Raw genomic sequence first — 26,988 nt, forward strand, 5'->3', positions numbered from 1 at the left:
CTTTTAGCACGTTATGGCTTTTACTGGGTAATAAAAGCGCGATATGATTGCTTGTCCAAGGCCACCGTATATGAGCATAAGTAATGACAGGAATGAAGTCTTATTACATAAATGATATCAACTCGAGTGTGACAGCGTAAGACATGAACTTGGAAAGAGCAGTAGTTTTCCTTAGTAATGGAAAACAACTCCAATATTTTGGTCAAAGGTTTGACTTTGAGTCTGACACCGAAGCATTCCATTAATTTATAGAGTGGATTTAGACTCACACATGTAGGGACACAAGCTAATCAACGAACTATCACCTACATAAATGTACAAATAAACATGTTCTTGTCTATCAACAATATGTATTATTATAAAAATAATGAATTAACATGCTGTCAATTGCATACAAGTCAGCTTTGGTAAAACTATTAGACTAATCGTTGAAGCGAAAATTCAAAAACAATTTAATGCATAAGCTCTGTATTTATGAGATAAGAGTTTATCTACAGATCACATGCTATAATCTGTATGTATTTGGCCCTGACATCTCACAAATGTTAGAAATATGTTTCTTGCACAGAGTAAGTCATTGAACTCTAGGTGCTCTGGCATCAATAAATTGATGTCATCGCTCACAACATAAAATATATATATATATATTTAAGGACACATCTTGTGCTGAAGCTGCGGAATGCATACAGTGTTTAAAGTTGATCACAATGATCTACATGTTTGAACAGTAGCTATAAATAAGATTGAGAGTACAGTGGAGGCCATCAGGGTCAGCGAGTGCACAGAGATCACCTAAACTCCCTCTTTTCCTAGTCCTGCTCAATCACACTAAAAGATAAAAGGAAATATGAAAATATAATATGGAAGTATAAAATATGATTGCGTAGTCCGTACGGGAAAGTTTCATACAGTAAAATCATATCAATAAACCTGACTTCTCTCTCATTTTCTTGTAGACCTTAAAATTTTAACTATTCACACTCTTAAGCCTGGTTTCCATATGATAGCGCAAGGTGCGCAACAAGACGCACAACGTCGTACGTAGGCCGGCAGTGATGTGGAAACCTCATCGCACGACGAACACACGTCGAGCGTGCGATGATCACTAGGATCCAACCGAATGAATTCTTACGACGGGTGCGTGTGATGATGTATCTCACAACACACCGCTCGACCTTTTCAACCTATTCCACAATGGCTGTTTTAGTTAATATCGCGAAGAAATCGGTCTCCCGTACAAAAGAGTAAGCGGAAATTACCCACCCTGTTCGATGCAAGAATTGCGCCTACGCATGCTATGGAAACACTGCATCGCAGCCCAAGCAATGCATTGCGCACGATCACTGCGCCCTGCACGATCATTACTCTGTCATATGGAAACCAGGCTCTAAGATTACCCATATTATTGCCACCAGGTGCTATAAAGCTGGTATATATGTAAATACTCACGTGACACACAAATGCATGACAGCCTTAGTGAGGCTTTTATCGGAAATGATTTGGTCTAATTACAGTAAGCTGCTACGGCGGTTAGAATTGTGTAGGGGACATTTACATTGTAGTGTGTACCCATTCTTGCTCAGAACTGCAGCAATAGCAGATCTCTGGCTGTACCACTAACTAGGATCATCCCACAGTTACTGACAATTATTGGCAGCAAGACTGACACAGAGCTACAATATGTAGTCGTTAGGGTTGTGGGCAAATATGCCTTCGCTTACTTTTGTTCGCAATAAAATAACATTGTCATCTATTTTATTTTTTTCAGTTAACGAAAATTTAATCTTTGAATTATGATTACAAATCAAAATAGCATACTGTTGTCAAATAGCTGCTTTAAAAACTAAAGATTAAGAAAGTAACGATTGGATCCTTTAGCATGGATTAGTGGTACAAGCCATTATGGCTGGGTCACTCCAGGTGTGTTTTAGACTAATTTGTTTTAGGTAGCAGTCGATCTTTCTATACTGTTTCAGGCCATATGACAACAGCACTTGTATTGATGAGATTAATATGAGTAGAACATCTGTTAAAGGCTGGTTCCCGCTATATCGCTGTATCTCGGAGTTGATGCCACAATACTTCGGTGATTGCCGATGATAATGATGTTCACACTATCACAAAACCATCCGACTTTGCATCAGCAAATACTGCGTGACTTGGTGCTTCCATTTCTCTTTTTAAATTTTCGCGAAGAAACTTCTTTGTTTTTGCATGACTGAAATCAAATACTAGTCTCGCAACAATGATTATAAATGGGAATAAATAAATCACGCTAACGGCAACCGTGAATTCGGGAAAGTTTGACAGCAGCAAACTTTTCCGACCTGTCCACGTTGCTTCGTTGATGCCATTGGTTTAGGGTTCATATAATTGTTGATGAACGCCGAAAGGAAAACGCGGACCTACGGCGATATAGTGTGAACCATGCTTAATGGAATAGTTATGAAATGTGGATTGATCTTCTGAGATGACTCCATCATGTGAAAAGTTAGTAATAAGTTGATGGCAGCATTTCAGCTTGCTATTTATTTGATTATTTCTTTTTATCAAAATTTTGGAATTCAAAAATTTTTTAGCACTTGCTGCCATTTAAAAATATTTGGACTTGTATTGCTTGAACTTGTCGATGAGCGATTGCATAGATTAAAGAAAATGAACTTATCTTTTTAAAAAGATTTTGAAAGGAAAGGTTAACTTGAGAGCTTTTGTAAGGACAACTTGGTATCTCACAAAGTTTACGTAGCATGCTCCTTGGCGGATGCGGTCACACGCTTTTAAAACGGGCTACACTGCTCATGATTGTATTTTCTGTCTTGCAGACAGGCTAGGTGAAAAGACTGTCTATGGTTGTGCTTGTTGACGTAGGAGCCGGTCTCATTCCCTTTGGTGTACATGACTCTATAACTGCCTACATAATCCAGTTTGCTATAATTTTTCTATTGAGTTATAAGATGTTAAGTGTTTTGAAAAAATAAATGTGACAAAATGTTAAAAAATCTTTGAATTCCTGACATGTTGTGCCCCAGTCACGTACGACACGTCCCTGGGAGGGACACGTCACCTGTGTCCCTCCCAGGGATGACAATTCAAATGTATTCTTCTGTTCAATGGTAAGCTGGGCTGTAGTTCAACGTAGCTTATCGCTGCAGTGAAAACACAAAGTCTCAGGAAGTAAAATTGAGCTTACCAATTAGCTCCTTATTCTTCTTGTCGAATAGCTGATTTGTATCCTCAAAGTCTACAAAAGAGAAAATAATAGGCCACCATGGTTTGTCAAATAGTGACCTTGGACCAGGTTCAGCAGAACGTGTTGCAAAACACACGCAAACAAGCTTTAGGACAATGCATGATTGATCTCAATTCCAGTGCAGAACCTCCCAGAAATAGACCCTAACAAGTTGACAAATAACTGTCAAGGCAAACAATCGTTAGAAGTGTCATTTGAACATAGACTTTCTGACTCCGAGTCATTCAAATCATACTCACGCCTATATTGGCCAAAATAACTCCGTCTCTTTTGTTTGCAAACGCAGACAGTAAACACGACCAGCAAGATGATAAATAAACCAGTGACAGGTCCTCCGACAGCTAGAGCCAGTGAAACTGCAAAAAACATTTTAAATTGATCTAAAAGAATTGTTGACACATTTTCTAATTTATTTCAGATAACATCTGAAAATAGAATGGAAACTAAAGGTGTTGTCGTGTATAAACAGGTGCTAGAAATTTCTTCCACCAACAATTCAACCTCACAAATATATTCCAGTTTAGTTGAGATCAGTGACACTTGATGATTCATCACGCTTGTTTTTATGTCAGCTGATATGCCAAATTTTATTGTTTTACAGTGTGGTTGTATTTGCATATCAGCTTATTTCTCTGCTGATTTCTCTGCTGCATAACATTATTTATGTTAAAGCAGAAGCTACCGTATTGACACCAATACTCATCATTTCTGATTGAGTAAACAAGGTTTCACTTTAAACAGTCTACAATAATAATGGCTTAAAAATGGATTAGCTGACTCCCATAGCTATAGCGGCTGTTAGCGGAAGTTTTAAGAGCTCAAGCTAACTAGTTGCAAGTGTGGTGATCATTAGAAGCTTGGTACTTCTAGTGCTACGGCAAATAGCCATTACATGATAGTCAGCATGCTCCATTACCAACCGACGAACTTACTAGATGACTTTGAGCTGGAACTGTGTGAGTACTTCCTTACAAACTCCGTAGCTGATCCGTATTTCTAAAAAACATTGCAAAGCATAAATAATTCAAAAATCATCAATATTTATAACTTGTTTTATTGGGCTGAAAATAAAACTACTCATATTTATTTTAATTACTTTTTATATACTGTAAAACCATATTTTATATATTTAAACGCCATGGCGCTCTATTTTTCAGCCCATCCACTATAGTGGCATGTAATTAAAGGTGGGGTTTAAATAAAGGGTAGTGCTGTATTTTTCGACTAGCTCGGTATAACTTTTGAATTATAAATTTATTGTTCAAAAATCAAACCCAAGCCTTAGTTTTGATTTTTGAACGATAAAATCAGGAGAGTGTAAACTATAGGCTTCAAATCAAAGCCTATAGTTTACACTCTCCTTCGGGCAAATTGGCATTAATGCCGTTGGCTTCAGCATCTTTTCTAAAACGTTTTTCATATACGTCGAAGTATCAGACATTTTAAACAACCAACTGCTTTGGTTAAAAAATATTAGCTTGGTACTGTTATTACGCATTTCGATAGTCCCGCTTTCAAATCTTTGAAGACAAAAATGTAAAGCTTTGGAGTTAGAAAACGAACATATAACGTTTTTAATTTTTTAAAGTTGGAATACGCCATACTAATGGCTGCTATTACTCCATCTGGTGTTCCTAAAAAGTCTTCTCATTGTTCATCAAAACGCTTTGAAGTTTTCAGGTAAGATTGTAAACCACATTATGGACAAATCTGAAAACAATGCATACGATTTAGTCCTTAGTGATTTTGAATGTAGAGTAGTTCTGATGATTGCAACGACCGATCTTTTCAGGTACACCGTCACTAAAATCATGGCAACCACTACAACAACAGCAAAAAATCAATTGTCATTGATGTATCCGAGTCATCATTAGAACTATTTTGTGGACACTTTTCTACTGACCACTTTCTGTTTTGGATTCGTAAAAATAAGAAAATGTCAAAGTTATGGGCAAGAAAAGGTAGCACTTAATTAAGCAGTGGGGTTGTATTTTTCAACCCTTCTTCTATGGTGACGTTTTATTAGAGGTGGTGTTCAACTAGAAGTGGCATTCAATTAGAGGTTTGACGGCATACGCCTTCAGTCATCCTAAGGATCTCACTTGAGTTTATAAACCTGCTATAGTCTTATTCATTTGTCAAGAGAACAATTGAACACACGGCATCTGCAGTAATATTTTTACTATTAGTTGTATATGTAGTTCAATAAGTTCAATAGCACCAAACAGTGATCACTGAATACATAATGGTAATGGAAGAGGTGAATAAAAACTGTATGTTTCAGTTTATAAACTTTCTGTTACTACAACCTTCAAGTCACTATCCTGACTCTCTTGCAATGCTATTAGATTATCATTTTTTAAAACACTTATGTTCAACCCACTCAATATTTCCTGATTTCTGTCATTTCATTTTTTTTCTTTCTTTGGAATGTAATGATAAATATCATTTTTTATGATTACGAATGTCAATAAAAAGTTATACATGCATACAATAAAAAACTATAAATATTTGGACGCTCTACTTGTCTTTATACCAAGTTGATTGTTGAGTTGAATAATTAAAAAAAACGTCCTAAAAAGTGTTGTATTCAAGTGAGTACAGTAAGAAACAAGCTTATTCAATCAGCATTACACATAGTTATTTGACATAATTACTAATCCTAATTCAAAGGCCATAAAACTCACAAAAAAGCCATTTGAGAGTCCAGATCTTGTCATTTTAAAACAATCTTTAAACAGGTTTTTACTTTCATGTTAACAATAATTACATAATTATTTATGACTGTTGCAAAAACTGTTGAAAAAAACCAAAATATTACACATGATCTATGAATAAGAGTTTCTAACACCAGTCAATTCATGCGTAACCATGCCAGTATTTAGTGAATATATAAAGCCCACTCATATTGAGAGATCTAGGAAAAGCTCATAAATTATTATCAAGCTTCTCTCTGATTCAAAACTTTCGCGGCCTCAGTTTCTGTTTACTTGATGTCAACAAAGTTGGTAATATCTATAGACAAGTGGGCCAATAGACAAACTCAGAAATATTTCTTCACTGCATGATCACATGTACAGTTATTTTTCTTTTTACAAATGCTGTGTTTTATTACTTCTGGAAATCTAAGTGCATTACAGTGTTAGGAATATTTTTCATTTTTTTGAGATATTTTTTCTTATAAGTGAAACAATGATGGCTGTTAGTGGTATCTTAAAGAAGATGCATATAATTTGATTAAAAATCAAGATAATCTTTAAAACAAATCTTCTGTAAATTCAGCTGAATGTATGAATGAAAACTTTATTAAACTCTCTTAAACACGGCAGTTGAGATGAAGAAACATAAAGAAGGTAGACGATTACTTTCCAGAGTCTATAAGGAATGTTATTGATTATTGATAAATCAATGTTATTGATTATTGATAAGTCAATATTATTGATTATTGATAAATCAATATTATTGATTATTGATAAATCAATATCTAGTGTTTAATAGAGTAGCAACCATTAGCAGCTCCTGTTCAAGTGTCTAGATTCAGACTCTCAGTAGCTTCTTTATGACTGTTCTCACTTCACTAGCCATCATGTTTCTTTGTAGGAATTTTATGTTGACAAAGTAGATGCAGATCGGATTGAGCGTCTCTACTGAGTGACCCTCTATGCTCAAATGCTACTCATTATACACCCAAAGATTATTATTTTAATGACATCTGAGCGTCAAGCATGTGTCCGTCTGCTCTGCAGAAAAAACCTGGCTTTGATGACGTCAACTGTTTTTATATCTATCTTTCTATGTATGCATAACTTTTTACTAGCATTGGAATCATCAACAAAATGGTGTTGTTGTTAGATGCCAAAAACAAAAACAAATGAACAGTCAAAAATCATGAAATGTTAATTGAGTTGAACAAATGTGTTTTAAAAGTTGGTAATTTACTAGTACTGCGGAGGAGTCGAGATAGTGAATTGAAGTGATTCGATTTGCTTCAATTCATTAACTCGAATTTTTGAAACTTTGCTATAGTATTATACATGTATGTAGTACTCTGCAATAGTACTCTGCTTAGTACTACATCGCAAAGTGTTATTGCGCTGTGGTATTAAGCAAAGACTTCGGTGGCAGCCTTTGGTAAACCAGGTTGTTGACACCTTAGCTGACGTATCATTATTTAATGTTGACAAACCGAATCCATGATCTGGCATTACCTTATGCAAACTTAAGAATTATTATACATTATTATTATCACTATTATTATGGTTGTAAAAGTTTTTCTTCACAGTCGTGTGGTGGTAGGTGACTGGTTGTTGTCCATGTTGAGTCCGGGTCTTAACAAAAGGCCAAAGGATCCAACATCTTCCTCAACTCCACTAAGAGAGGACCTTCCTCAAAATGTGAGCTGTTCCTAAGATGGCCGTCTTATAGACATATTAAGACATCTTAAGACATATTCACTCCCACCTCCGCCAAGTATGCTATATGCCTCATTGATATTGTTCCGAGTGCACCAATTACTATTGGTATCACGCCGGTCTTCACCTTCCACAGTCTGTTTATCTCGAACCCAAGCTCTTTGAATGTACCAATCTTCTCATCTTCCTTCTGTACTACCCTGTGTCTCCAGGTATTGCTATGTCTATGACCTGACACTGTTTGGTTTCTTTATTTATTACTATCAGGTCTGGTCTTCTAGCTTCAATAACCTTGTCTGTCTGCACATTGAAGTCCCATAGCAGCTTCACTTTCTCGTTCTCCAATACAGCTTCTGCACGGTGGTCGTACCATTTTTCTGTGTGGGGCAACTCATGTTTCTTGCATATGCTCCAGTGCACTGCACTTGCCACTTTGTCATGCCGCCTTTTATATTCTGTCTGTGCAATCTTACTGCATTCGCTGACTATGTGGGACACTGTTTCATCTTTCTGTTTACACAATCTGCATTACGGATCGTTTGTTGACTTTTCTATCTTGGCCTTCCTATAGTTGGTTCTTAATGCTTGATCCTGGGCAGCAATGATCAGGCTTTCAGTCTCTCGTTTGAGACAGAGACTGAAAGGCTGATCATTGCTGCCCAGGATCAAGCATTAATCACTATTATTATTATTATTGTTATTATTATTACTATAATTGTTATTACTATTATTATTATACAGTCATGCACACAAGATAATTGTATATTTCAACTGAGAGTTAGCGCCACTGATTCTATATAGAAATGCACTATGTGACAGGTGAAGTATTACATAGGCTCAAGTACTGAGGCTACAAAATAACCAAACTTTGGTCTACAAGGTATTCAGCTGTAAAGGTATAAACCCATCAGTCAAAAAGCTGTGTGCGACCCTTGTGCAGGGCAATACATGTATAAGCTTGCTGACTTTGAGAGAGTCAGATACATAAACCGTTTCTGTGTTTTATTACTCACCCGAGTGACACTTGGTGTCCTTTCTCCCGCACGAGTTTTCTCTGAAGTTGGCAAGGCTTTTTTAGTAGATGCCCCTAAATGAACTTTGACAGTCTCATGGCTCACAGTACTTTCTGAACTCTCTGATAGTCCTGGTAGATGAGAACCAATGGCATGATTCTGTCGAGTAGAAGTTTGAACAAATAATAATGCAATTTGTTACTAAAAAAACTGAATTATATTACTTGCTTGAAATACTAAAACTAATTTCAATGCTCTTAAATAAATTAAAAATTTATATCGGCTATTTTAATGGATTGCATTCCAAAAATGTAGCAGCAAACACTATTTTGCATCGTTACTGAATTCGTCTTCATCAGAGCTGTTTATTCAGCTCGTTGTATGAAGCAAAAGTATAATCCATCGTTTTTATGACGTCATGACCCTGTTTGCACATGCGCTCGTCCACGAAAAAGTCACCATCTCTGTAGAAAACGATCGTCATTCTTGTGATTAATAGTATTTTTCGGTGTTGTTTTGATACTAAAATAACAAATTTGCAAACAAAAGCATTGTTTGCAATAATTAATTGCAGAAGCTTCATGTTTTTAACAAAGAAAGTTGTTCATAAAGATGGCAGACGACGATAGAATGACGTCACGAAAAAACGAAGGGTAATGGTATGCTTTCCTCATGTAATGATGGGCGCTTGGTAGTGTTCTCATGTTCTCTAGACTAGATAGACAGGACTAGATCCTTATATGATACCTTGGGTGGTCCTAACACTTATCAAGAGCTTCTTCTGGAACTGTCAGATTAACCCGAAGGGATGCATTTCGCAACACGTCAAGTCTGATAGAGCCAGGTAGCCATTTCATTGGCTCAATGCGCGAAGGAAAGAAGTGGATCTTTACCATGCCCATGTTGTCAGTATGGTACACGGGCCTCCAAACTATGGTCCAGATCCGAAAGACCCAGCAATTTAGGGTTGAAAGCTTGCTGAGAGCTTTTTGTCAGATCGGCATTAAGCAGGGCTCGAACCACCAACCCCATGGTTAACAATCAAAGACACTACTCATTAGGCCACCCTGACACCGTTTATAAAAATTATATATATATGAATCGTTATATGAATGCAGTAAAATTCTTATGAATCTGGAAAAATATCCTACTGAAAAAGCTTACTACTTGTGATATTCATTGAATTGGTGCGCAGAGTGTGCTTGCTGCATGCTTGCATCGCGCTTGCTGCGCGCTGGCTGCGCGCTTGTTGCGCGCTTGCTACTTGTGAGCTGTGTGCTACTAGTGAGCTGTGAAAAACTTTCTGCATCAACCAAATTTATTACCAGACCAACAGCTTCATTTTAAACGGAATGTCATCCTAGAACAATTTATATCCACTTGCCACGCCTGGTCATCTCAAACATTAATTGTTGTCATTATAGTTCTATAGCAACTGATCATTTAGGTGAAGGAACACAAATCTATAAAGAACATAGTATTTTTGTATTATTTCATTTTGTTTGCATATTTTGTAAACCTTTATTTAAGATAGCCCAATATTTCTCACCAAAACAAGTTCTACTATCATAACTGTAAAGGTTGTATTGTTATCACACCTGACTTTTTAGGAAATGGTAATGCTGAGAAATTAAGTTTAATTTCAAGGCATTGTCTACAAATGCGAGGAAAATTACATGGTTATTGTAATAGTTCAAAGGTTATTGTAATAGTTCAAAGGTTAGTAAGTGATCATTATGTTGTATTAGTTTGATAATTTTTGTTGTTTGTTCATTAAAACTACTTATATACTACAAAAACAGCACCTGCCAATCTTCTGTTTTATTTGCGTTAAAACATGGCAATAGCCCAGTATGTTTAATTTTTTTTCATGTATGCTAGCATGATGTAGGCACGGTAGGCATAGACACGGTAGGCATAGACACGTAGGCATAGACGTGGTAGGCATAGACACAATAGGCATGAACACAGGTAAAACTGTGTAGTTTGCAAAATTAGAATGTACTATTGTGTAAAGAGCAAACTGGAAGAAGCAAATATAAAATTACTTTTAACGACTTCAAATATAAGAATTTGATTAAATTTTAAAGTTCATGAAACTTTATGTCACGCTTCCTTTAAAAGAAAAACAAAAGATCAAAACTTACAGAAGAGATATTTTGACAGAAACAGCTGCACATATGAACTTATTCAAACTTATCGTTTGTAAAGTACATGAAATTGATTAACGAAGGCTGTGGAAGAAGTTAGAAAACCAGATCCAAAAATTATGAGAATTAGATTAGCTAATTTCAACTGCCACTCGAGTTTAATTTGCTAGGAGATTTAGAAGTTTCTCAGACCACAATGTGTTTTAAGTTTGTATATTGAGATAAGAGAGAAGTAAACAAAAAGCTTATTTTGTAAACTTGTATTTTAGTAGCAATTTTTGGCTTCATCTCTCATAACTTACCTTAGATGTTGTTTTGGAATTAGGGGTTGTCTTAGCTGGCATCGAACTTGAAGTCTGTTCATAGCTTGATGAAGAGTCGAGTGTAAAATCAGGTGTTTTAAACAATTCGAAACTGTCTTCATAGTAATCCCAATTCTTGTCATCCTATTAACAGGAAGGTCATAACTAATTTTCCATAGTTTAGAAATACAATAAAACAGAGTAGCAATTCAAACACCAAAAGTAACAAAAATATTTAATTAAAGCTTACTTAGTTGCATTATTAGACAAAGCACATGGTGTTTTTGATTCCTATACTTTGAAGGCAGTAAGAATTTGACTCGCTAAAATCTATATTATTTTATAGACATATAGTATGATACAGTTACCTTTTTAATTGAAGGAAAAAAGAAGCAGCTCACAATATCAGTGAAGTAATCATAATCAAGTCCAATATTCTCAATAGTGACAACGCCTTCACCGGTACCAGGTGTATATTCGCTACCTGAACCTTCCTTGGTTACCTCCTCATCGTCATTACCAACTGTATATTCAATACCAGAGCCTTCCTTAGTTACCCCCTCATCGCCAATACCAGGTGTATATTCAATACCAGAGCCTTCCTTAGTTACCCCCTCATCGTCAATACCAGGTGTATATTCGGTACCTGAACCTTCCTTGATTACCCCCTCATCGTCATTACCAGGTGTATATTCAATACCAGAACCTTCCTTGGTTACCCCCTCATCGTCAATACCAGGTGTATATTCGGTACCTGAACCTTCCTTGGTTACCTCCTCATCGTCATCACCAAGTGTATGTTCAATACCAGAACCTTCCTTGGTTACCACCTCATCGTCATTACTAGGTGCATATTCAATACCAGAGCCTTCCTTGGTTACCCCCTCATCGTCATTACCAGGTGTGTATTCGCTACCTGAACCTTCCTTGATTACTACCTCATCGTCATTACCAGGTGTATACTCAATACCAGAGCCTTCCTTGGTTACCCCCTCACCGTCAGTACCAGGTGTATATTCGGTACCTGAACCTTCCTTGGTTACCTCCTCATCGTCATTACCAGGTGTATATTCGGTACCTGAACCTTCCTTGATTACCCCCTCACCGTCAGTACCAGGTGTATATTCGGTACCTGAACCTCCCTTGGTTACTTCCTCATCGTCATTACCAGGTGTATATTCGGTACCTGAACCTTCCTTGGTTACCTCCTCATCGTCAATACCAGGTGTATAATCAATACCAGAGCCTTCCTTAGTTACCCCCTCATCGTCATTACCAGGTGTATATTCGGTACCTGAACCTTCCTTGATTACCCCCTCATCGTCATTACCAGGTGTATATTCAATACCAGAACCTTCCTTGGTTACCCCCTCATCATCAGTAGTAGGTGTATATTCAATACCAGAACCTTCCTTGGTTACCCCCTCATCATCAGTACCAGGTGTATACTCAATACCAGAACCTTCCTTGGTCACCCCCTCATTGCCGGTACCAGGTGTATGATCGGTACCTGAACCTTCCTTGGTTACCACCTCATCGTCATTACTAGGTGCATATTCAATACCAGAGCCTTCCTTGGTTACCCCCTCATCGTCATTACCAGGTGTGTATTCGCGACCTGAACCTTCCTTGATTACTACCTCATCGTCATTACCAGGTGTATACTCAATACCAGAGCCTTCCTTGGTTACCCCCTCACCGTCAGTACCAGGTGTATATTCGGTACCTGAACCTTCCTTGGTTACCTCCTCATCGTCATTACCAGGTGTATATTCGGTACCTGAACCTTCCTTGATTACCCCCTCACCGTCAGTACCAGGTGTATATTCGGTACCTGAACCTCCCTTGGTTACTTCCTCATCGTCATTACCAGGTGTATATTCGGTACCTGAACCTTCCTTGGTTACCTCCTCATCGTCAATACCAGGTGTATAATCAATACCAGAGCCTTCCTTAGTTACCCCCTCATCGTCATTACCAGGTGTATATTCGGTACCTGAACCTTCCTTGATTACCCCCTCATCGTCATTACCAGGTGTATATTCAATACCAGAACCTTCCTTGGTTACCCCCTCATCATCAGTAGTAGGTGTATATTCAATACCAGAACCTTCCTTGGTTACCCCCTCATCATCAGTACCAGGTGTATACTCAATACCAGAACCTTCCTTGGTCACCCCCTCATTGCCGGTACCAGGTGTATGATCGGTACCTGAACCTTCCTTGATTACTGCCTCATCATCATTACTAGGTGAATATTCGATACCTGAGCCTTCCTTGATTACCGCCTCATCGTCAGTATCAGGTGTATATTCGATGCCTGAGCCTTCCTTGATTACCGCCTCATCATAATTACTAGGTGTATATTCAACACCTGAGCCTTCCTTGATTACAGCCTCATCGTCAGTACCAGGCGTATCTTCGATACCTGAACCTTCCTTGGTTTCCGCCTCATCATCAGCACCAGGTGTATATTCGATACCCAAACCTTCTCTGTTGATCACCTCACTAGCAGTGCCAGATTTGCCATCAGTCTGAGAGTCTTCTGTGGTTTCTATTTCATCATCACTGCCCGAGCCTTCTTCTGACCCTGAGCCTACACCAGATCCATCATAATCACCTTCCATGAGATAATCCAACTACAAGCAAAATTCATAACTAATTGAATATTTTTGTCCACTCATATTTTAGAAGTGATATTATTAATTCATGCACATATATACGTTTATAATATTACTTACTGTAGATCTTGTAGCAGCAGAAGTCGACTGGGATAGTTGAAGCTCTATCATTTGATTAAAGACTTCGAAAGAAAAAGAACCTGGTTCGGGCATTGCAGTTTCAGTAAGCCCTGACCCTTCTTCGTCTAGTCCAGATCCTGACCCATCTTCATCTAGTCCAGATCCTAACGAGACCTCCTGAAAACATAAACTTGTCAACAGTTTGCAAGGATATGCCCTATCACAGTCTAACCATATAGACAGCTTGTCTTCATCACACTACATGTCAACGTTTTGAATCCTTGCTTCATTATTCTTGGCAGATGAATCATTAGCAAGCTTAACCTCTCTAACCTGATAGGCTGACTTGTGTTCAAGGTCACATATACACGCTGTTTCACTTATAGCACAAATAAAACCATCCGCTTAACATTAGTGTTGTGTGGCCATATTGCGATTCTACTATTACATCCACCCAAACAAAGACTTTAGCCTTTGGGCTAAGGTAAGTGTCATCACACATCGCACCACACAAGTGAACTCTTATGTATACAATGGGCGCTCCTACAATGTAAATAATACATTCCAGGAAGATTTAATAAGAACAGTAAAGAACATGTAAATTACTTAATCCGCTCCAAGATCTTTCCAAACTCACCTATTTTTTTAACTCGTAGGCTGTACTGTAAATGCAGTATTATTGGTTTAAATGACAACTCTTTTCTTTTTTGTTGACCAATTTCACTGGTTTTATAGACTATGATTGCGATAATTCTACAATAAATTGATGGAGAGCACACATCTTCGACGTTCCTTTACAAATATTTGCTTATTTTTTCTAAACGGCAAAATCTATTCTGCAAAGTAAAACTAATAACAAATATTTATTCGCCTAGAATACAGCAAGACAACAAGATCCTTCTACTATAAAAAATGGTACTACCTGTTCGTCATACATCTGTACCCAAGAGTCAAGGTTAGAATAAAAATAACTTTTGATGATGCTACAACTTGTGACATTCAGATTGGTGGACCGGCGCTGTAACACCTGCACCAATCGGTTGCCTTCAAGTATATATGAACAATTGCGCAGCTACCTATTCTCTGTTTTGTCGACACATTCATCACGTTGAACTAGAATCCAATGGAAGTTGTATAATATATATAGTAGATATAACGCTATACACACATCAGTTTTTTCTTTCGCCGCACTTGCGAACAAACACTTGCAAAAGAAAAAACATCAGTTTTTTCTTTCGCAAGTGCAGCGAAAGAAAGTAACATTAAAACCAAATTAATGAACTTGCCCGATTTGACACTTTACATTAAAAGGAATTTTTTATGTAGTGCGAAGCAAAAACTTTCCTTAAAATAATTCTTTACGTTATCTGAAATTTACGTTTTAGGAGGTATACATTATAAGAGCGACAACTGTACTAGTACCCAAGCAGTCCGGAGCACCATGGGAGATCATCAGGTGTAATAACTATGTGCATAATTAATCCAACATATGGGAAGGTGGCTGAGTGGTGCAGTGGTTAATGCCTTGATGCACCAAGCCACTGATGCCAGGTATATGAGTTGAATTCCTATGCAAAGCATTATTTGCCTAACACTGTAAACATGGCTTGAGACACTCGATTGGACACAACTCTTATTATAGTAAAGACTAGATGAATGCCCGGCTTTGCACAGATAATAAAATAACTACCCAATGAATTTGAGTAACTTAGCTGGTAAGCTAGTAACTTAAGCTAGTAAAAGTCTTTACTATAATAATAGCTGTGAAGTCAGCTTGACATTATGCTTAATGTCAAGCTGGCCAATAGTAATTTTGCAAGAGCTGCATAAATATGTGCCCTATTATGTCATAGTATGGCGAAGGCGGGGTAGTATATTGCATTAGCTCATCGGTCTGCAGACCTAGAGGCACCAAGTTCAAATCCAGTGCGAAGCGGATATTTCATTCCTGAAACTTCATCGCTTTAACTGGACAGACGAGGGAAAAATGCCGAGATTTATATACAACTGAATGGGTCGGCGTTGCCCGGTACATAAAAAAGTTTCTGCACTGTTAACAACAGTTACCATTCTAACTTTCAAAATTCATATCATGAGAGAAGTGTTTTGTGCAGCTCAAATAAATTAAGAGAAAAAGTAAAACGACTGTAAAGGTGTTTAAATGTGAATGTGAAACCATCAGCAAGTAATGACTAAATAAAATCTGTTTCGCTACGATTAAAATGAAAAATCATTTGGTATACAATTATATGCTTTTAGTTCGTTTTAGTGTTGGCATCGTAAGGTGAAAATGTCGTATTGAGTGGCAAAAAACTCATAGTAAATATCTAATACAAACACCCCCTGGTAAAATCATCTAAATTTCATATGTGTACTGTACATATTAAAAATTTGTAACAAAACAATATGTTAACTTTAGTACCTAACTATAATTACCACAGTCTTTGAGGTATGGTACTAGTATAGCCTTGCCTCAAAGCCAAGGATGAAAAAACATCATGTTCCATATGGTGTGCCAGAAAAATCGTATAACAGGGGCATCGTAAACCAAAGGTGCACTGTATTAATTAATAATAAAAAGTGCACATTTAGTGTGTGCAATCACGAAAAGGATATACGGTATCTGGTAAGAGCCAAGGGTATGATAAGAACGGCTTAGCCTTGTGGTTACGTGTGCTAGATAGTGAAGTCATGGTTGAATGTCGCTAGTTCAAATCCAGTATGAAGGTGGTTTTTTGTTGCTAAAACTTTATCACTATAACCAGACAGATGAGCGACAGACAAACGACAGACAAACGACAGACAAACGAAAGACAAACGACAGACAAACGACAGACAAACGACAGACAAACGACTGACAAACGAAAGACAAACGAAAGACAAACGACAGACAAACGACAGACAAACGAAAGACAAACGACAGACAAACGACAGACAAACGACAGACAAACGACTGACAAACGAAAGACAAACGAAAGACAAACGAAAGACAAACGAAAGACAAACGAAAGACAAACGACAGACAAACGACAGACAAACGACAGACAAACGACTGACAAACGACTGACAAACGACTGACAAACGACTGACAAACGACTGACAAACGACTGACAAACGACTGACAAACGACTGACAAACGACTGACAAACGACTGACAAACGAAAGACAAACGACTGACAAACGAAAGACAAACGAAAGACAAACGACAGACAAACGAAAGACAAACGAAAGACAAACGACAGACAAACGACAGACAAACGACAGACAAACGACAGACAAACGACAGACAAACGACCGACAAACGACAGACAGACATGGATATTTATAGATATAATCTAATAGCTGGCAGTCTAGTCAGACGCATTGGCAATCGGCAAGTGTATTAACTAATAGTATGCTCCAATATTCTAAAATACAGCAAGTTGGTCAATGGGTTCAGGTGGTACAGTGTTGATCTGTGGAGGTAAAAGTTGTGAGTTCAAATCTTATCAAAAAAAATATTTTTCCTAACCTCTGAGTGAGCCTTCGTTCAGACAAACAGACATGACTCTTATTATAGTAAAGATTGTCACACTGACTTTTAGGGGTTTTTTAAGTAATAATTTTACGACATGTTCATAATTACCAACTAACCTGATCATGTTATAAAATAATAATTAAGAACAATAAAGCCATAAGAAATAGGCTGTCCAACTATATTTAGGTGTAGCAGACTTGTGCTAACAAGGTCATTCTAAGGGAATGATACAGAGTAATCATAAAAGTTTCCAATAAAATCTTAAAAGATGGGTGGATGTGTCCTTCACCTTATGTAGTTTTATATATCGTTCATTGAATTTTTATAAAATGAAACTGATAAATAGTTAGATAAATAAATAGTTACCATATTTATGAGAAAATAATAAAAATGTGTATGAATGTCAAATAGAGCCATCGCCACACAAGAATTTTTTACCATTTCACAAGAAATAAAATAATTGATATCAGACTCGGTTGTGCTACTGGTTTTGATTTTGTCACGTTTTATGCATAACTGATTGCATGACATGTTAAGCATTTTAGGTGCATAAATTCAGCTTTTTTAAAAATAGTGCTTTGAGAAAAATGTCTTAAAAACAGATGACATTAGTTCTAAAACACGAGACTTAAAGATTTTGTAAGACCAACTTCAGCTGAAAAATTCTGTTAACACCTTTGAACATTCTGTTAACACTGTTAACATACTGTTAATGCCTGTTAACATTCTGTTAACACCTGTTAACATTCTGTTAACACCACGTTTTTAAACAGAGTATTTTATGAAAGACGTGTCGAAAGCATTCCTTCATGTTCAGTATTTCTAATGTCAGTCCATTCTTGGCAACTACTTAGTTGGTAAAATCATTATAGCATTTATTAACACTTTAAGCTACGTAAGGAGAAAGTGCTATTATTGAGTAAGATAAACTGGAGTATGCTATAAATGAAAAGATATTGTTCTAGATTGTTCAGTTTTACTTTTTCATTATTCAACTTTTATTATATTCATATGTATCGTTATACCTTAAAGGCTGTGTAGTATTGCTGAGTCTGCTTTGTCACTCAATTCTCACTCTTGCAATGTAGGTAACAAAGGCGGTATGTAATCTGTCCTTAAACCCTCATTTTAATACCCATTTTTGGCGGTCATGTGACCAAATATGCATTATACTGTCTCATTTGAGACACTCAAAACTCAGCACAAGTTGTAAACTAGTAATCAGTAAACTTTATCAGCCAGTGGTTGTCTGAGAAGGGAAAAGATAATTTTACTTTTTCATTATTCAATTTTTATTATATGCATATGTATCGTTGTGCTATTGTTCGCATTTTAAATGGCTTCTCATAATTCATTCCTAACTGAGTATGCAAAATTTATCTTGCATACCGATTTATTATCACTTATATTTTATCTGATAGCTGTTTGTACTACAGGTTTCACCGTGTTCCACTACTATATTCTACTGCTAAATACATATTCAAATGAAGATGAGCCAGAACATAGTCAAAACCATTTCAAAACATTTTATAAGTCAACCCCCACATACAAACGTCTAAAGGTGTAAAAACGCTACAGGCTGGTTCGCACTATACCGCCGTACATCGGAGCTAATCACACAATACTTTAGTGATCATCTGTGATAACATTATTCCCACTATCACAAACCCATATAATATCAGCGAATAATCTGCAGTGTAGCATTCTCATTATGCAGTGCGCTCATGAAAACAATGAAATGCTAGTCCCGCAGTAACTATCATGATCGGAAGTATAGATCGAGCAATCCATGACGACCGATTACCATTGCGGAAGTGGTACAGTTTGACAGGGGAAGTTTGACAGCTGCAGTTATTTCCAAAGTATCCGTGTTGCCTCGACGATGCCTTTGGTTAACTGTACACATAATCGACAAATAATCGCTGAGAGGACAATGCTGACATATGGAGACATAGAGTAAACCAGCCTTTAGCAATAAAAAATTCTAAACAGAAACTGTTTTAGTGTATATAGCCACCGTTTCTAACTCATCCTTCAAAATCAAACGCTAAAAGCTGGGTGGATTTTAGCGTAAAGTGCGGAAATAACATTGCCCTTGTTTACAAAGTATATACAAAGAAGGCTGTTAAATTTTATGGTTAAGCAACAACAGAAATGATGCTTGTAAAGAGCATGACTATTTTGACAATGCTGTAAAAATTGATGATAAAATACAATTGAAATGTAACGAGACAATGTGAGATATCAACACATGTGATTTGAGTCCGAATGATTAGGCATTCTTGCTTCATTACCTGTAAGATTTGGGCTGACTATTCAGCACCCCTTTTTAAGCGCAGCCATGACCACCTGCATCAAGTTGTCAGCAGTACACAGTAGCTACATGTATCTACTTGCTATGACTCGTCTGTCTTATCTGTCAATCTTATGTGTTAGTAAACACTACAAACATTAGCTGTGGATGGTCAGGTATCACCCATGAATTAAATCTCATTCCTAGTTTTCTGTTCCCTGATGCAATCAGATCTAACACAGCTGCTATATAAAAGTTAAGGCTGGTTCCCATATACGTCGCAAAGCACCGGCGACAGCACCGCAGGCTATTAGTGGTGAAATGGGAACCTGCGCGCCGGGTACCGCCGAGGACCGCCGGTAGTTGCCGGCGGCAACGCAATAGTTTAGCGCTGTTCAAATTTTGCAAAAGGCCGCAGGCAAACCCTTACCAAAATGCCCTGTACAGGTGAAGGTCACCATTATAGAAACGGCACGGCGAGCGAACATTTTATTTGATTACGCGATTATGTATAGCGATGCAGCTTATATGTGAACATATGCTGCCGAGCCTAACGTCGCAAACGTTTTGCTGCACAAGTTACCGCCAGAGTCTCGCAATTGATATGAGAACCAGGCTTTAGCATCACTTTCGTGTCTGTAGATGATCACAAGAGTTTGTGCAGCTTTGAATGCCTTTTATGTTATTTATGATAATGAATGATGTTCTTCATGACATATTGTCACTAAAGCTAGAGCTTGACCTTGTAACCTCACTGACCTTGGATTGATCTTTAGTATAAAGACTTAAGAAGCATTCTCTCGATTACTTGCATTCCTTAGAATTAATTTCATGTAGGCATTGCGTTCAAACTACATTATAATCAGTGCTAATTTTAGTACAATAGACGCTCCTATAACGTAAACTCACTATGACGTAAATTCCACTTATGTAAAAAAAATTTCTCAAGTTTTTGTATCGTATTAAATAAAAAATTCTATATCATATCAAGCGTCATATCAGTAGAAGTTCTCAAATTCGATTTGAACAATGAGATTCCCATAGTCAGCCTTTAAAATATCGTTTTCTCTCGCTGCACCTGGAAGAGAAAACGACGTATAAAGGTATCTCTGTTATATATTATACTAGTACTCTCGTAGTCTAGTGTGCAGTGAGAGATCGTCAGATGTATAAAGCAAAGAGAATAAGTAGGTGCACAACTATTCAAAAACGCTTATGATTGGTGCAGGTGTTAAAGAGCCAGTCTACCTTTCTGAATGTCATGAATTAGAGTCTCATTGAAAGCAATTTTTTATCCTAACTTTCAATCCTGGCTTTGGAAAAACAAAGGGACAAACAGGAACCGCTCTAACAAAAGTAAATATATATTTTTACTTTACTTTTTTTGAGACGAATACAGTATTTTTCATTTTCTATCTTTGCAGCATTGACCTTGACCCTGCTGGCTAAAAAAAGTGAAAAAATTGGTGTAAATTAACAGTGAAAGTGAGCGCTCCTTTTAATTCAACGTATAATAACCGTAATCATGAACTGTGAACCAAGTAAAAGTGATCAGAAAAAGAGAAAAGTTCCTGATACAAACCAGTAATATTACAGTTGATGTATCGTCCTTAAATTTAAAAGTTAAGTTTAGCTTTTCCTTTTTGAATGACCAACGGGGTGAGTTTAGGGCGGTCTTGAGAAGGATTAGGCAGTTTACATGTATTTTACTGCTCGTAAAATGTAAAATCCTATCAGGTAAATCTTCTTGTAACACACTATGTACGTTGTAGGAGCATCTACTGTACTCTCTCGGTTAAGCTCTGCTATGACTAGCAGGTAAAGTTCACTGTAAACATCCCGTTTTAGAAACAAATATGAGCGACACACATTGATTGCTGAAATAAAGTTTAAAGTCAAAAATCTTGTAAAATTACCTCTAGATTTCGTCTCAAACTTTCAAAAATCTTTGGTATTTCTCCATTTCTAGCCATTTCTTTCTGGTTTCTGTTTTCTTTGGATTTTGGAAATGCGGGTCTAAGCTTTCGTAAAAATGGGTTCCAGTAATCGTAAGTTGTTGCTGAAGCTGTCTGCACAACAAGCAGCGCAATCAACAAGTTCCAGAAGTCCATCTGCAACAGGAAGCAGGTTGTTAACAATCTGCAGAGCTTGTGATGTTAGCCGCTCATACCAAAACAAACAAGAGAGATTTTCTGGAATCAGTTGAACAAGCATTTGGCTGGCAAGAACTAGAGGGCTGGCAGCAATGAGAATTCAGTGTTGTCAACTTGTCGACTTTTGCCATGGAGCTGCAACAGCCATCCATAGAGTTGCGCCAACTTATTTTACTTTGTTTAATCTTGAAGTAGCGCTGTTATAACTTACCTTGCACAATATATAATTACTACACTCATCCATAGAGTTAAACTACTTAACCATAGAATTATCATAATCATAGAGTCACACAATTTATGTATAAATTATTCATAGTGTAGCAGTTCTTATTCATAGAGTTATGATGTGTATTCACTGCATCGCTTTACTTACTCATAGAGTTAAACTGTTAAGCTATGAAGTAACTTACTTAATCAAAGTTTAACCGACTTGATCTTCGGTGGCAAGTCTCGGTTACCGCTAATATGTACTAGTAACCATGTTATCATATCTCTTATGAGCAAAATATTTAGCTGTACTTGTTACATACAGGCAAAGCACTGCAACTGTGTTATAGTGTGCATATGCTTTGTTTCAGGTTTTAGATTATTGTTAATATTATATATAAAATGTGAGTATATGCACCATAACTTACCCTTTGCGGTAGGTACGGTAGGTACGGTAGGTACGGGAGGTATGGGAGGTACAGCTGCGCCCACAGGTAATGATCTAGTCAGTCCAAACTGGCTGACCATCCTCTCATTTAGCCTTTTTGTTCTGCATTGTTTATGCAAACTGCGCAAAGGTCAAAGTTTCAATACGTCAGCAGCCAGTGACAGACTGTGTCAACTACGAGCGGAGCGCTGTAAACATCTGCTGTCAATCAAAACAGAACGTAAAACATTTGCTATTTTTGATAGCAGCAAAATATTTGCGTTCGAATAACAATATTGTATGACAGCCTAACGGAATTACGTTACAACTTTTTGGCTGTACGTTTTCAAAGGGTTGTTATGTTTAAAATCTCGTTACAGTTAACATTGATAAAACATATAATTTGTTTTTGTTTAATGAATTGATTATTTGTATTAATAAAACCCACTTTGACAGTGCGTGTGTATGCGCGTGTGGGTGCTTGCGTGTGTACAATCGTCCAAAATTAGCTTCTAGTCGTATAAGATTTCATATTTCATTTTCAGCGTGTTATAGTCATTGCACAGTCTGAACGATGAGCAAAAGACTGCAAAAGATCGATATACGAAAAGGCCGATAAAAATATAGTTATGGATGGCAAAGATCAACAGATATTGGATCCATACATTTGTTGCAATGCAGTTTGAAGGGTCTATTCTACTACAAAATTTAGCTTTTGAAAAAGAGTCAACCTTAAAAGATTAACCTTGGGCCTAAAAATAGTCATAATATTATAAAGCAGCAAATATGGCTGAAAATTATAAAGTATATATTATATATATACATGTAATAATATAATTTGATTCTGGTTGAGTGAATTTTACTGCAACTATATCCTTGTTGAAAAGAATTATCGTAAGACCAGATTATCTTTTCTACGTTGTCATAGCAGCAAAGCTTTCAGAATGTTCAAACTATTTTCCTTCTAATCATTACATTTATTTAACAGGTGCGGCTTGTTGGTCTAGGGGTATGATTCTCGCTTTGGGTGTGAGAGGTCCCGGGTTCAAATCCCGGACAAGCCCAGTTACTTTTGCTCTCATTGCAAAAGGATGTCTGTTTAGCAATGATTTATAGCAAGAGATTGCTAGAGATTGCTATAAATCAGTCTTGCTTCCTGCAAGATTGATTTATAGCAATCTTGCTTCTTGCAAGATTGAAATTAGGTAATTACAAAATTATCTTCCAGTCGTATGAGATTTCATTTTCAGCGCGTTATAGTCATTGCACAGTCTGAACGATGAGCAAAAGACTGCAAAAGATCGAAATATGAAAAGGCCGATAGAACGATAGTTATGGATGGCAAAGATCAACAGATATTGGATCCATACATTTGTTGCAATGCAGTTTGAATGGTCTATTTTGCTACAAAAATTTAGCTTTTGAAGAAGAGTCAACCTTAAAAGATTAACCTTGGGCCTAAAAATAGTCATAATATTATAAAGCAGCAAATATGGCTGACAATTATATATATATTATATATATAATAATATAATATAATCTGATTCTGGTTGGGTGAATTTTACTGCAATTCTATATTCTTGTTGAAAGGAATTATCGTAAGACCAGATTATCTTTTCTACGTTGTCATAGCAGCAAAGCTTTCAGAATGTTTAAAACTATTTTTCTTCTAATCATTACATTTATTGTACAGGTGTGGCTTGTTGGTCTAGGGGTATGATTCTCGCTTTGGGTGCGAGAGGTCCTGGGTTCAAATCCCGGACAAGCCCAATTAATTTTGCTCTGTTTGCAAAAACGGTGGCTGCTCAGCAACAAAGAGGTTGTTATAAATCAATCAGGCTGCTTGCAGATTTAAAAGCTCACTGTTTATAGGTGAGCAATAGGTAAAGCTGCATAATTTTGTTGATGCTATGTGATTTGAAACCAACTTTTTGATACAAAGTTTGTAAGCAAAAGCCAATAATTTTTTTTCAGTTTTATGTGTTAGTTTTATCCAAATCTGCTCAGGAATTTTCACGGTGGAGCTGCTGGTGATATAAGACCTGCATATGGTCTCTGTTTTTTTAACTTTGGGTATACTGGGTAGTGTTGGATCATGGGGTAGAATACTGTATAGAGCTACATGTATTTAGTGGGCTGTGAATTACTACTGCAAGTTCATGATTGACAAGAGCAGGTGATAGTAATTAAGGAGGCCAGATTAATTTTGTACAGTTTAATACCTGCCACTATGACACATGGGTTGGCTTGTTGGTCTAGGGGATTGATTCTCGCTTAGGGTGCGAGAGGTCCCGGGTTCAAATCCCGGACAAGCCCAGTTAATTTTGCTATTTTGCAAAACAATTTCTGTTCAACAACAAAGAGATTATTTATTACAAATCGATCTTGTTTCTTACAGAATTTTAAAACTTACCGTTTATAGGTGAAGCTGCATAATTTTTTAGCACAATGGGAATTGAAAGATACTTGCTAAAAGGTTTGTCAGCAAACGCCAATAATTTTTTCACAGTTTTATGTGTTAGTTTTTATTCAAATCTGCTCAAGAATTTTTCACAGTAGTACTGCTTGTGACATAAGACATGCATATGGCCTCTGTTTTCTCAACTTTGGGCATACTGGGTGGTGTTAGATCATGGAATAGAATATTAGATAGAGCTATTTAGTGGGCTGTATACTGGCCCTATATATATGTATAATATGTATATATATAAATAAAAAAAATATATATATATTTAATTATTTATATATATTTATAAATATATTCATTAATATATATACATATATAGTGCCAATATACCCAGTATGTGTACATATACTTTTTTACCTCAGTTTTGCACATTATATTCTATTGTCTATTGATATCCACTTGCTGTTCTTATCAGATATTTTTTATTTGTATCCTTGAAAATTCGACAGCAGTAACATATATTTATAATTGTTAGTCTACAGCTTCAAGTGTCAGTTTCATGGGTTTGAGATGCCTGCGTAAACTTCAAAGAGTTATCTGGTTTTATTGTTACTGTAAGCAAATACTGCTCAAATGTGTAAAGTTCTTTATATAACTCATAAAAACTCTTCTTCAACTTCTTTCGCTTTTAATAAGAAGCGCGTCCAGGGCTAATACGGTATCTAAGGCTAATACGGTATCTAAGGCTAATCCGTACGGCATCTAAGGCTAATCCGTACGGTATCTAAGGCTAATACGGTATCTAAGGCCTCTCGGAGGTTTCCAAAGAAGTCTTTATAAATGAAAGTTTTGGAATTCTATAAAATCTTTCTATAACATCAAACTAGTAAACCATTAGTAAATACATATAGATATGTTATACTCAACATATTATACATGTATGTATTCAATTGACACAATTTGTGGCATCCAATTTACCAATAAGCAGTCACATTTGTCGCTGTTCTCAAACTATTGGACAGTCCCTTTTGCTTTATGTTTGTATTTCTTTTATTTTCTATTATTTACCCATAAATTACATGCGATAAAACATCACACACACACGCACGCACGCATGCACGCACACCACTACCACCACCACCATACCACACGCCACACGCCCACACGCCACACGCCACACGCCACACGCCACACGCCACCATACCACACGCCACACGCCACATGCCACACGCCACACGCCACACGCCACACACCACACACCACACGCATGCATACATTCGTTTCTCAGCAGTTACACATTCCCTTTCCTTTATCATTGTTCAGTGTATTTGAACTGCTAACAAGTAATTTTTAAAATGAATAGATATGTCAAGCATTACTATTTTATTACCTTTGTCTATTTGATAAGAAATGTACTGACCCGGGAGTTGGATGTAAACAAATGACATACATGTAAGATGGGTTGTGTTTATACGCAGGTGAATAACTGTAATTAAAAAAAGGCTGTGACAGTCCCATGTCCCAATCACTTAGGGAAAATATCACATAGCTTCCACAAGACCGTAACTTTCTAATAATACACAACAGTGTAGCGAGTTCTTGTGAATATTCTGCGGACCACCCAAGGATTAGGAGATAGAGGCTGCTGACACCACCCAAGGATAGAGTCAGCGGTTTTATGTGATGTGTTTTATTGTTTGACTCGTCTCATGATAAATCTCTTTAAGCTGGAAAGGCTTGTTAGGAACTCACATCCTTGCATAGCTGTTCTTAAAAGCTTATTTAATAATCCACTGAGTGGTCCGCACCTGCGTCATGACGATATTAAATTAAGATCATAGTTATCCTTATACATGTACATGTAGATATATCAACTGTTTCTAATTGAACATACATGTACATGTAGATATATCAACTGTTTCTCTGTGAAGGTAACAAATTTAACAGTTTTACCCATTTCCATAGTTTCAAAGATTACAGAATGCTGCGAAAATAATTATTATTAATGGCAATGCTAAAAAATTTCTGATTTAGGTGTATAACCTTGGGTTGGAAGGACGAAAGTGCTCATTAGCATGAGTGTTCAGTCTCATCAGTTTTAACAGCCACATGGGTG

General features: G+C 36.9%; 1 protein-coding gene and 3 non-coding genes across 4 annotated transcripts; 3 read left to right on the top strand and 1 right to left on the bottom strand.

Annotated features, from left to right (window-relative positions):
• Nucleotides 1-336: 336 nt before the first annotated feature.
• Nucleotides 337-22,502, bottom strand: LOC137405222 (uncharacterized). Its single transcript, XM_068091451.1, has 10 exons — nt 22,467-22,502; nt 21,595-21,789; nt 13,869-14,045; nt 11,496-13,766; nt 11,128-11,271; nt 8,676-8,834; nt 4,183-4,246; nt 3,490-3,606; nt 3,191-3,241; nt 337-828 (listed from the first exon to the last, which is right to left on the bottom strand). Exons 2-10 carry the CDS (start codon nt 21,787-21,789, stop codon nt 824-826), a joined length of 3,183 nt encoding a protein of 1,060 aa, XP_067947552.1. The 5' UTR covers nt 22,467-22,502; the 3' UTR covers nt 337-823.
• A 955-nt stretch (nt 22,503-23,457) lies between these two features.
• Nucleotides 23,458-23,529, top strand: Trnap-ugg (transfer RNA proline (anticodon UGG)). The gene has a single exon. It is a non-coding gene; the product is annotated as a tRNA-Pro (tRNA).
• A 633-nt stretch (nt 23,530-24,162) lies between these two features.
• Trnap-ugg (transfer RNA proline (anticodon UGG)) lies at nt 24,163-24,234 on the top strand. Its single transcript has one exon. It is a non-coding gene; the product is annotated as a tRNA-Pro (tRNA).
• A 475-nt stretch (nt 24,235-24,709) lies between these two features.
• Nucleotides 24,710-24,781, top strand: Trnap-agg (transfer RNA proline (anticodon AGG)). The gene has a single exon. It is a non-coding gene; the product is annotated as a tRNA-Pro (tRNA).
• The last annotated feature ends 2,207 nt before the right edge of the window (nt 24,782-26,988 follow it).

This window comes from Watersipora subatra, chromosome 9 (genome assembly GCF_963576615.1).
Source record: "Watersipora subatra chromosome 9, tzWatSuba1.1, whole genome shotgun sequence".
In the NCBI taxonomy this organism is placed as follows: domain Eukaryota; kingdom Metazoa; phylum Bryozoa; class Gymnolaemata; order Cheilostomatida; family Watersiporidae; genus Watersipora; species Watersipora subatra.

Bases quoted from the DNA above. Each gene is read 5' to 3' on its own strand.
- LOC137405222 (XM_068091451.1), bottom strand. From the start codon at position 21,789: ATGGACTTCTGGAACTTGTTGATTGCGCTGCTTGTTGTGCAGACAGCT. The intron at 4,247-8,675 runs GTGAGTAATAAA...AATGTTTTTTAG, and splicing joins GGACACCAAGTGTCACTCGG to AAATACGGATCAGCTACGGA. The intron at 3,607-4,182 runs GTAAGTTCGTCG...TGTTTTTTGCAG, and splicing joins TTCCAGCTCAAAGTCATCTA to TTTCACTGGCTCTAGCTGTC.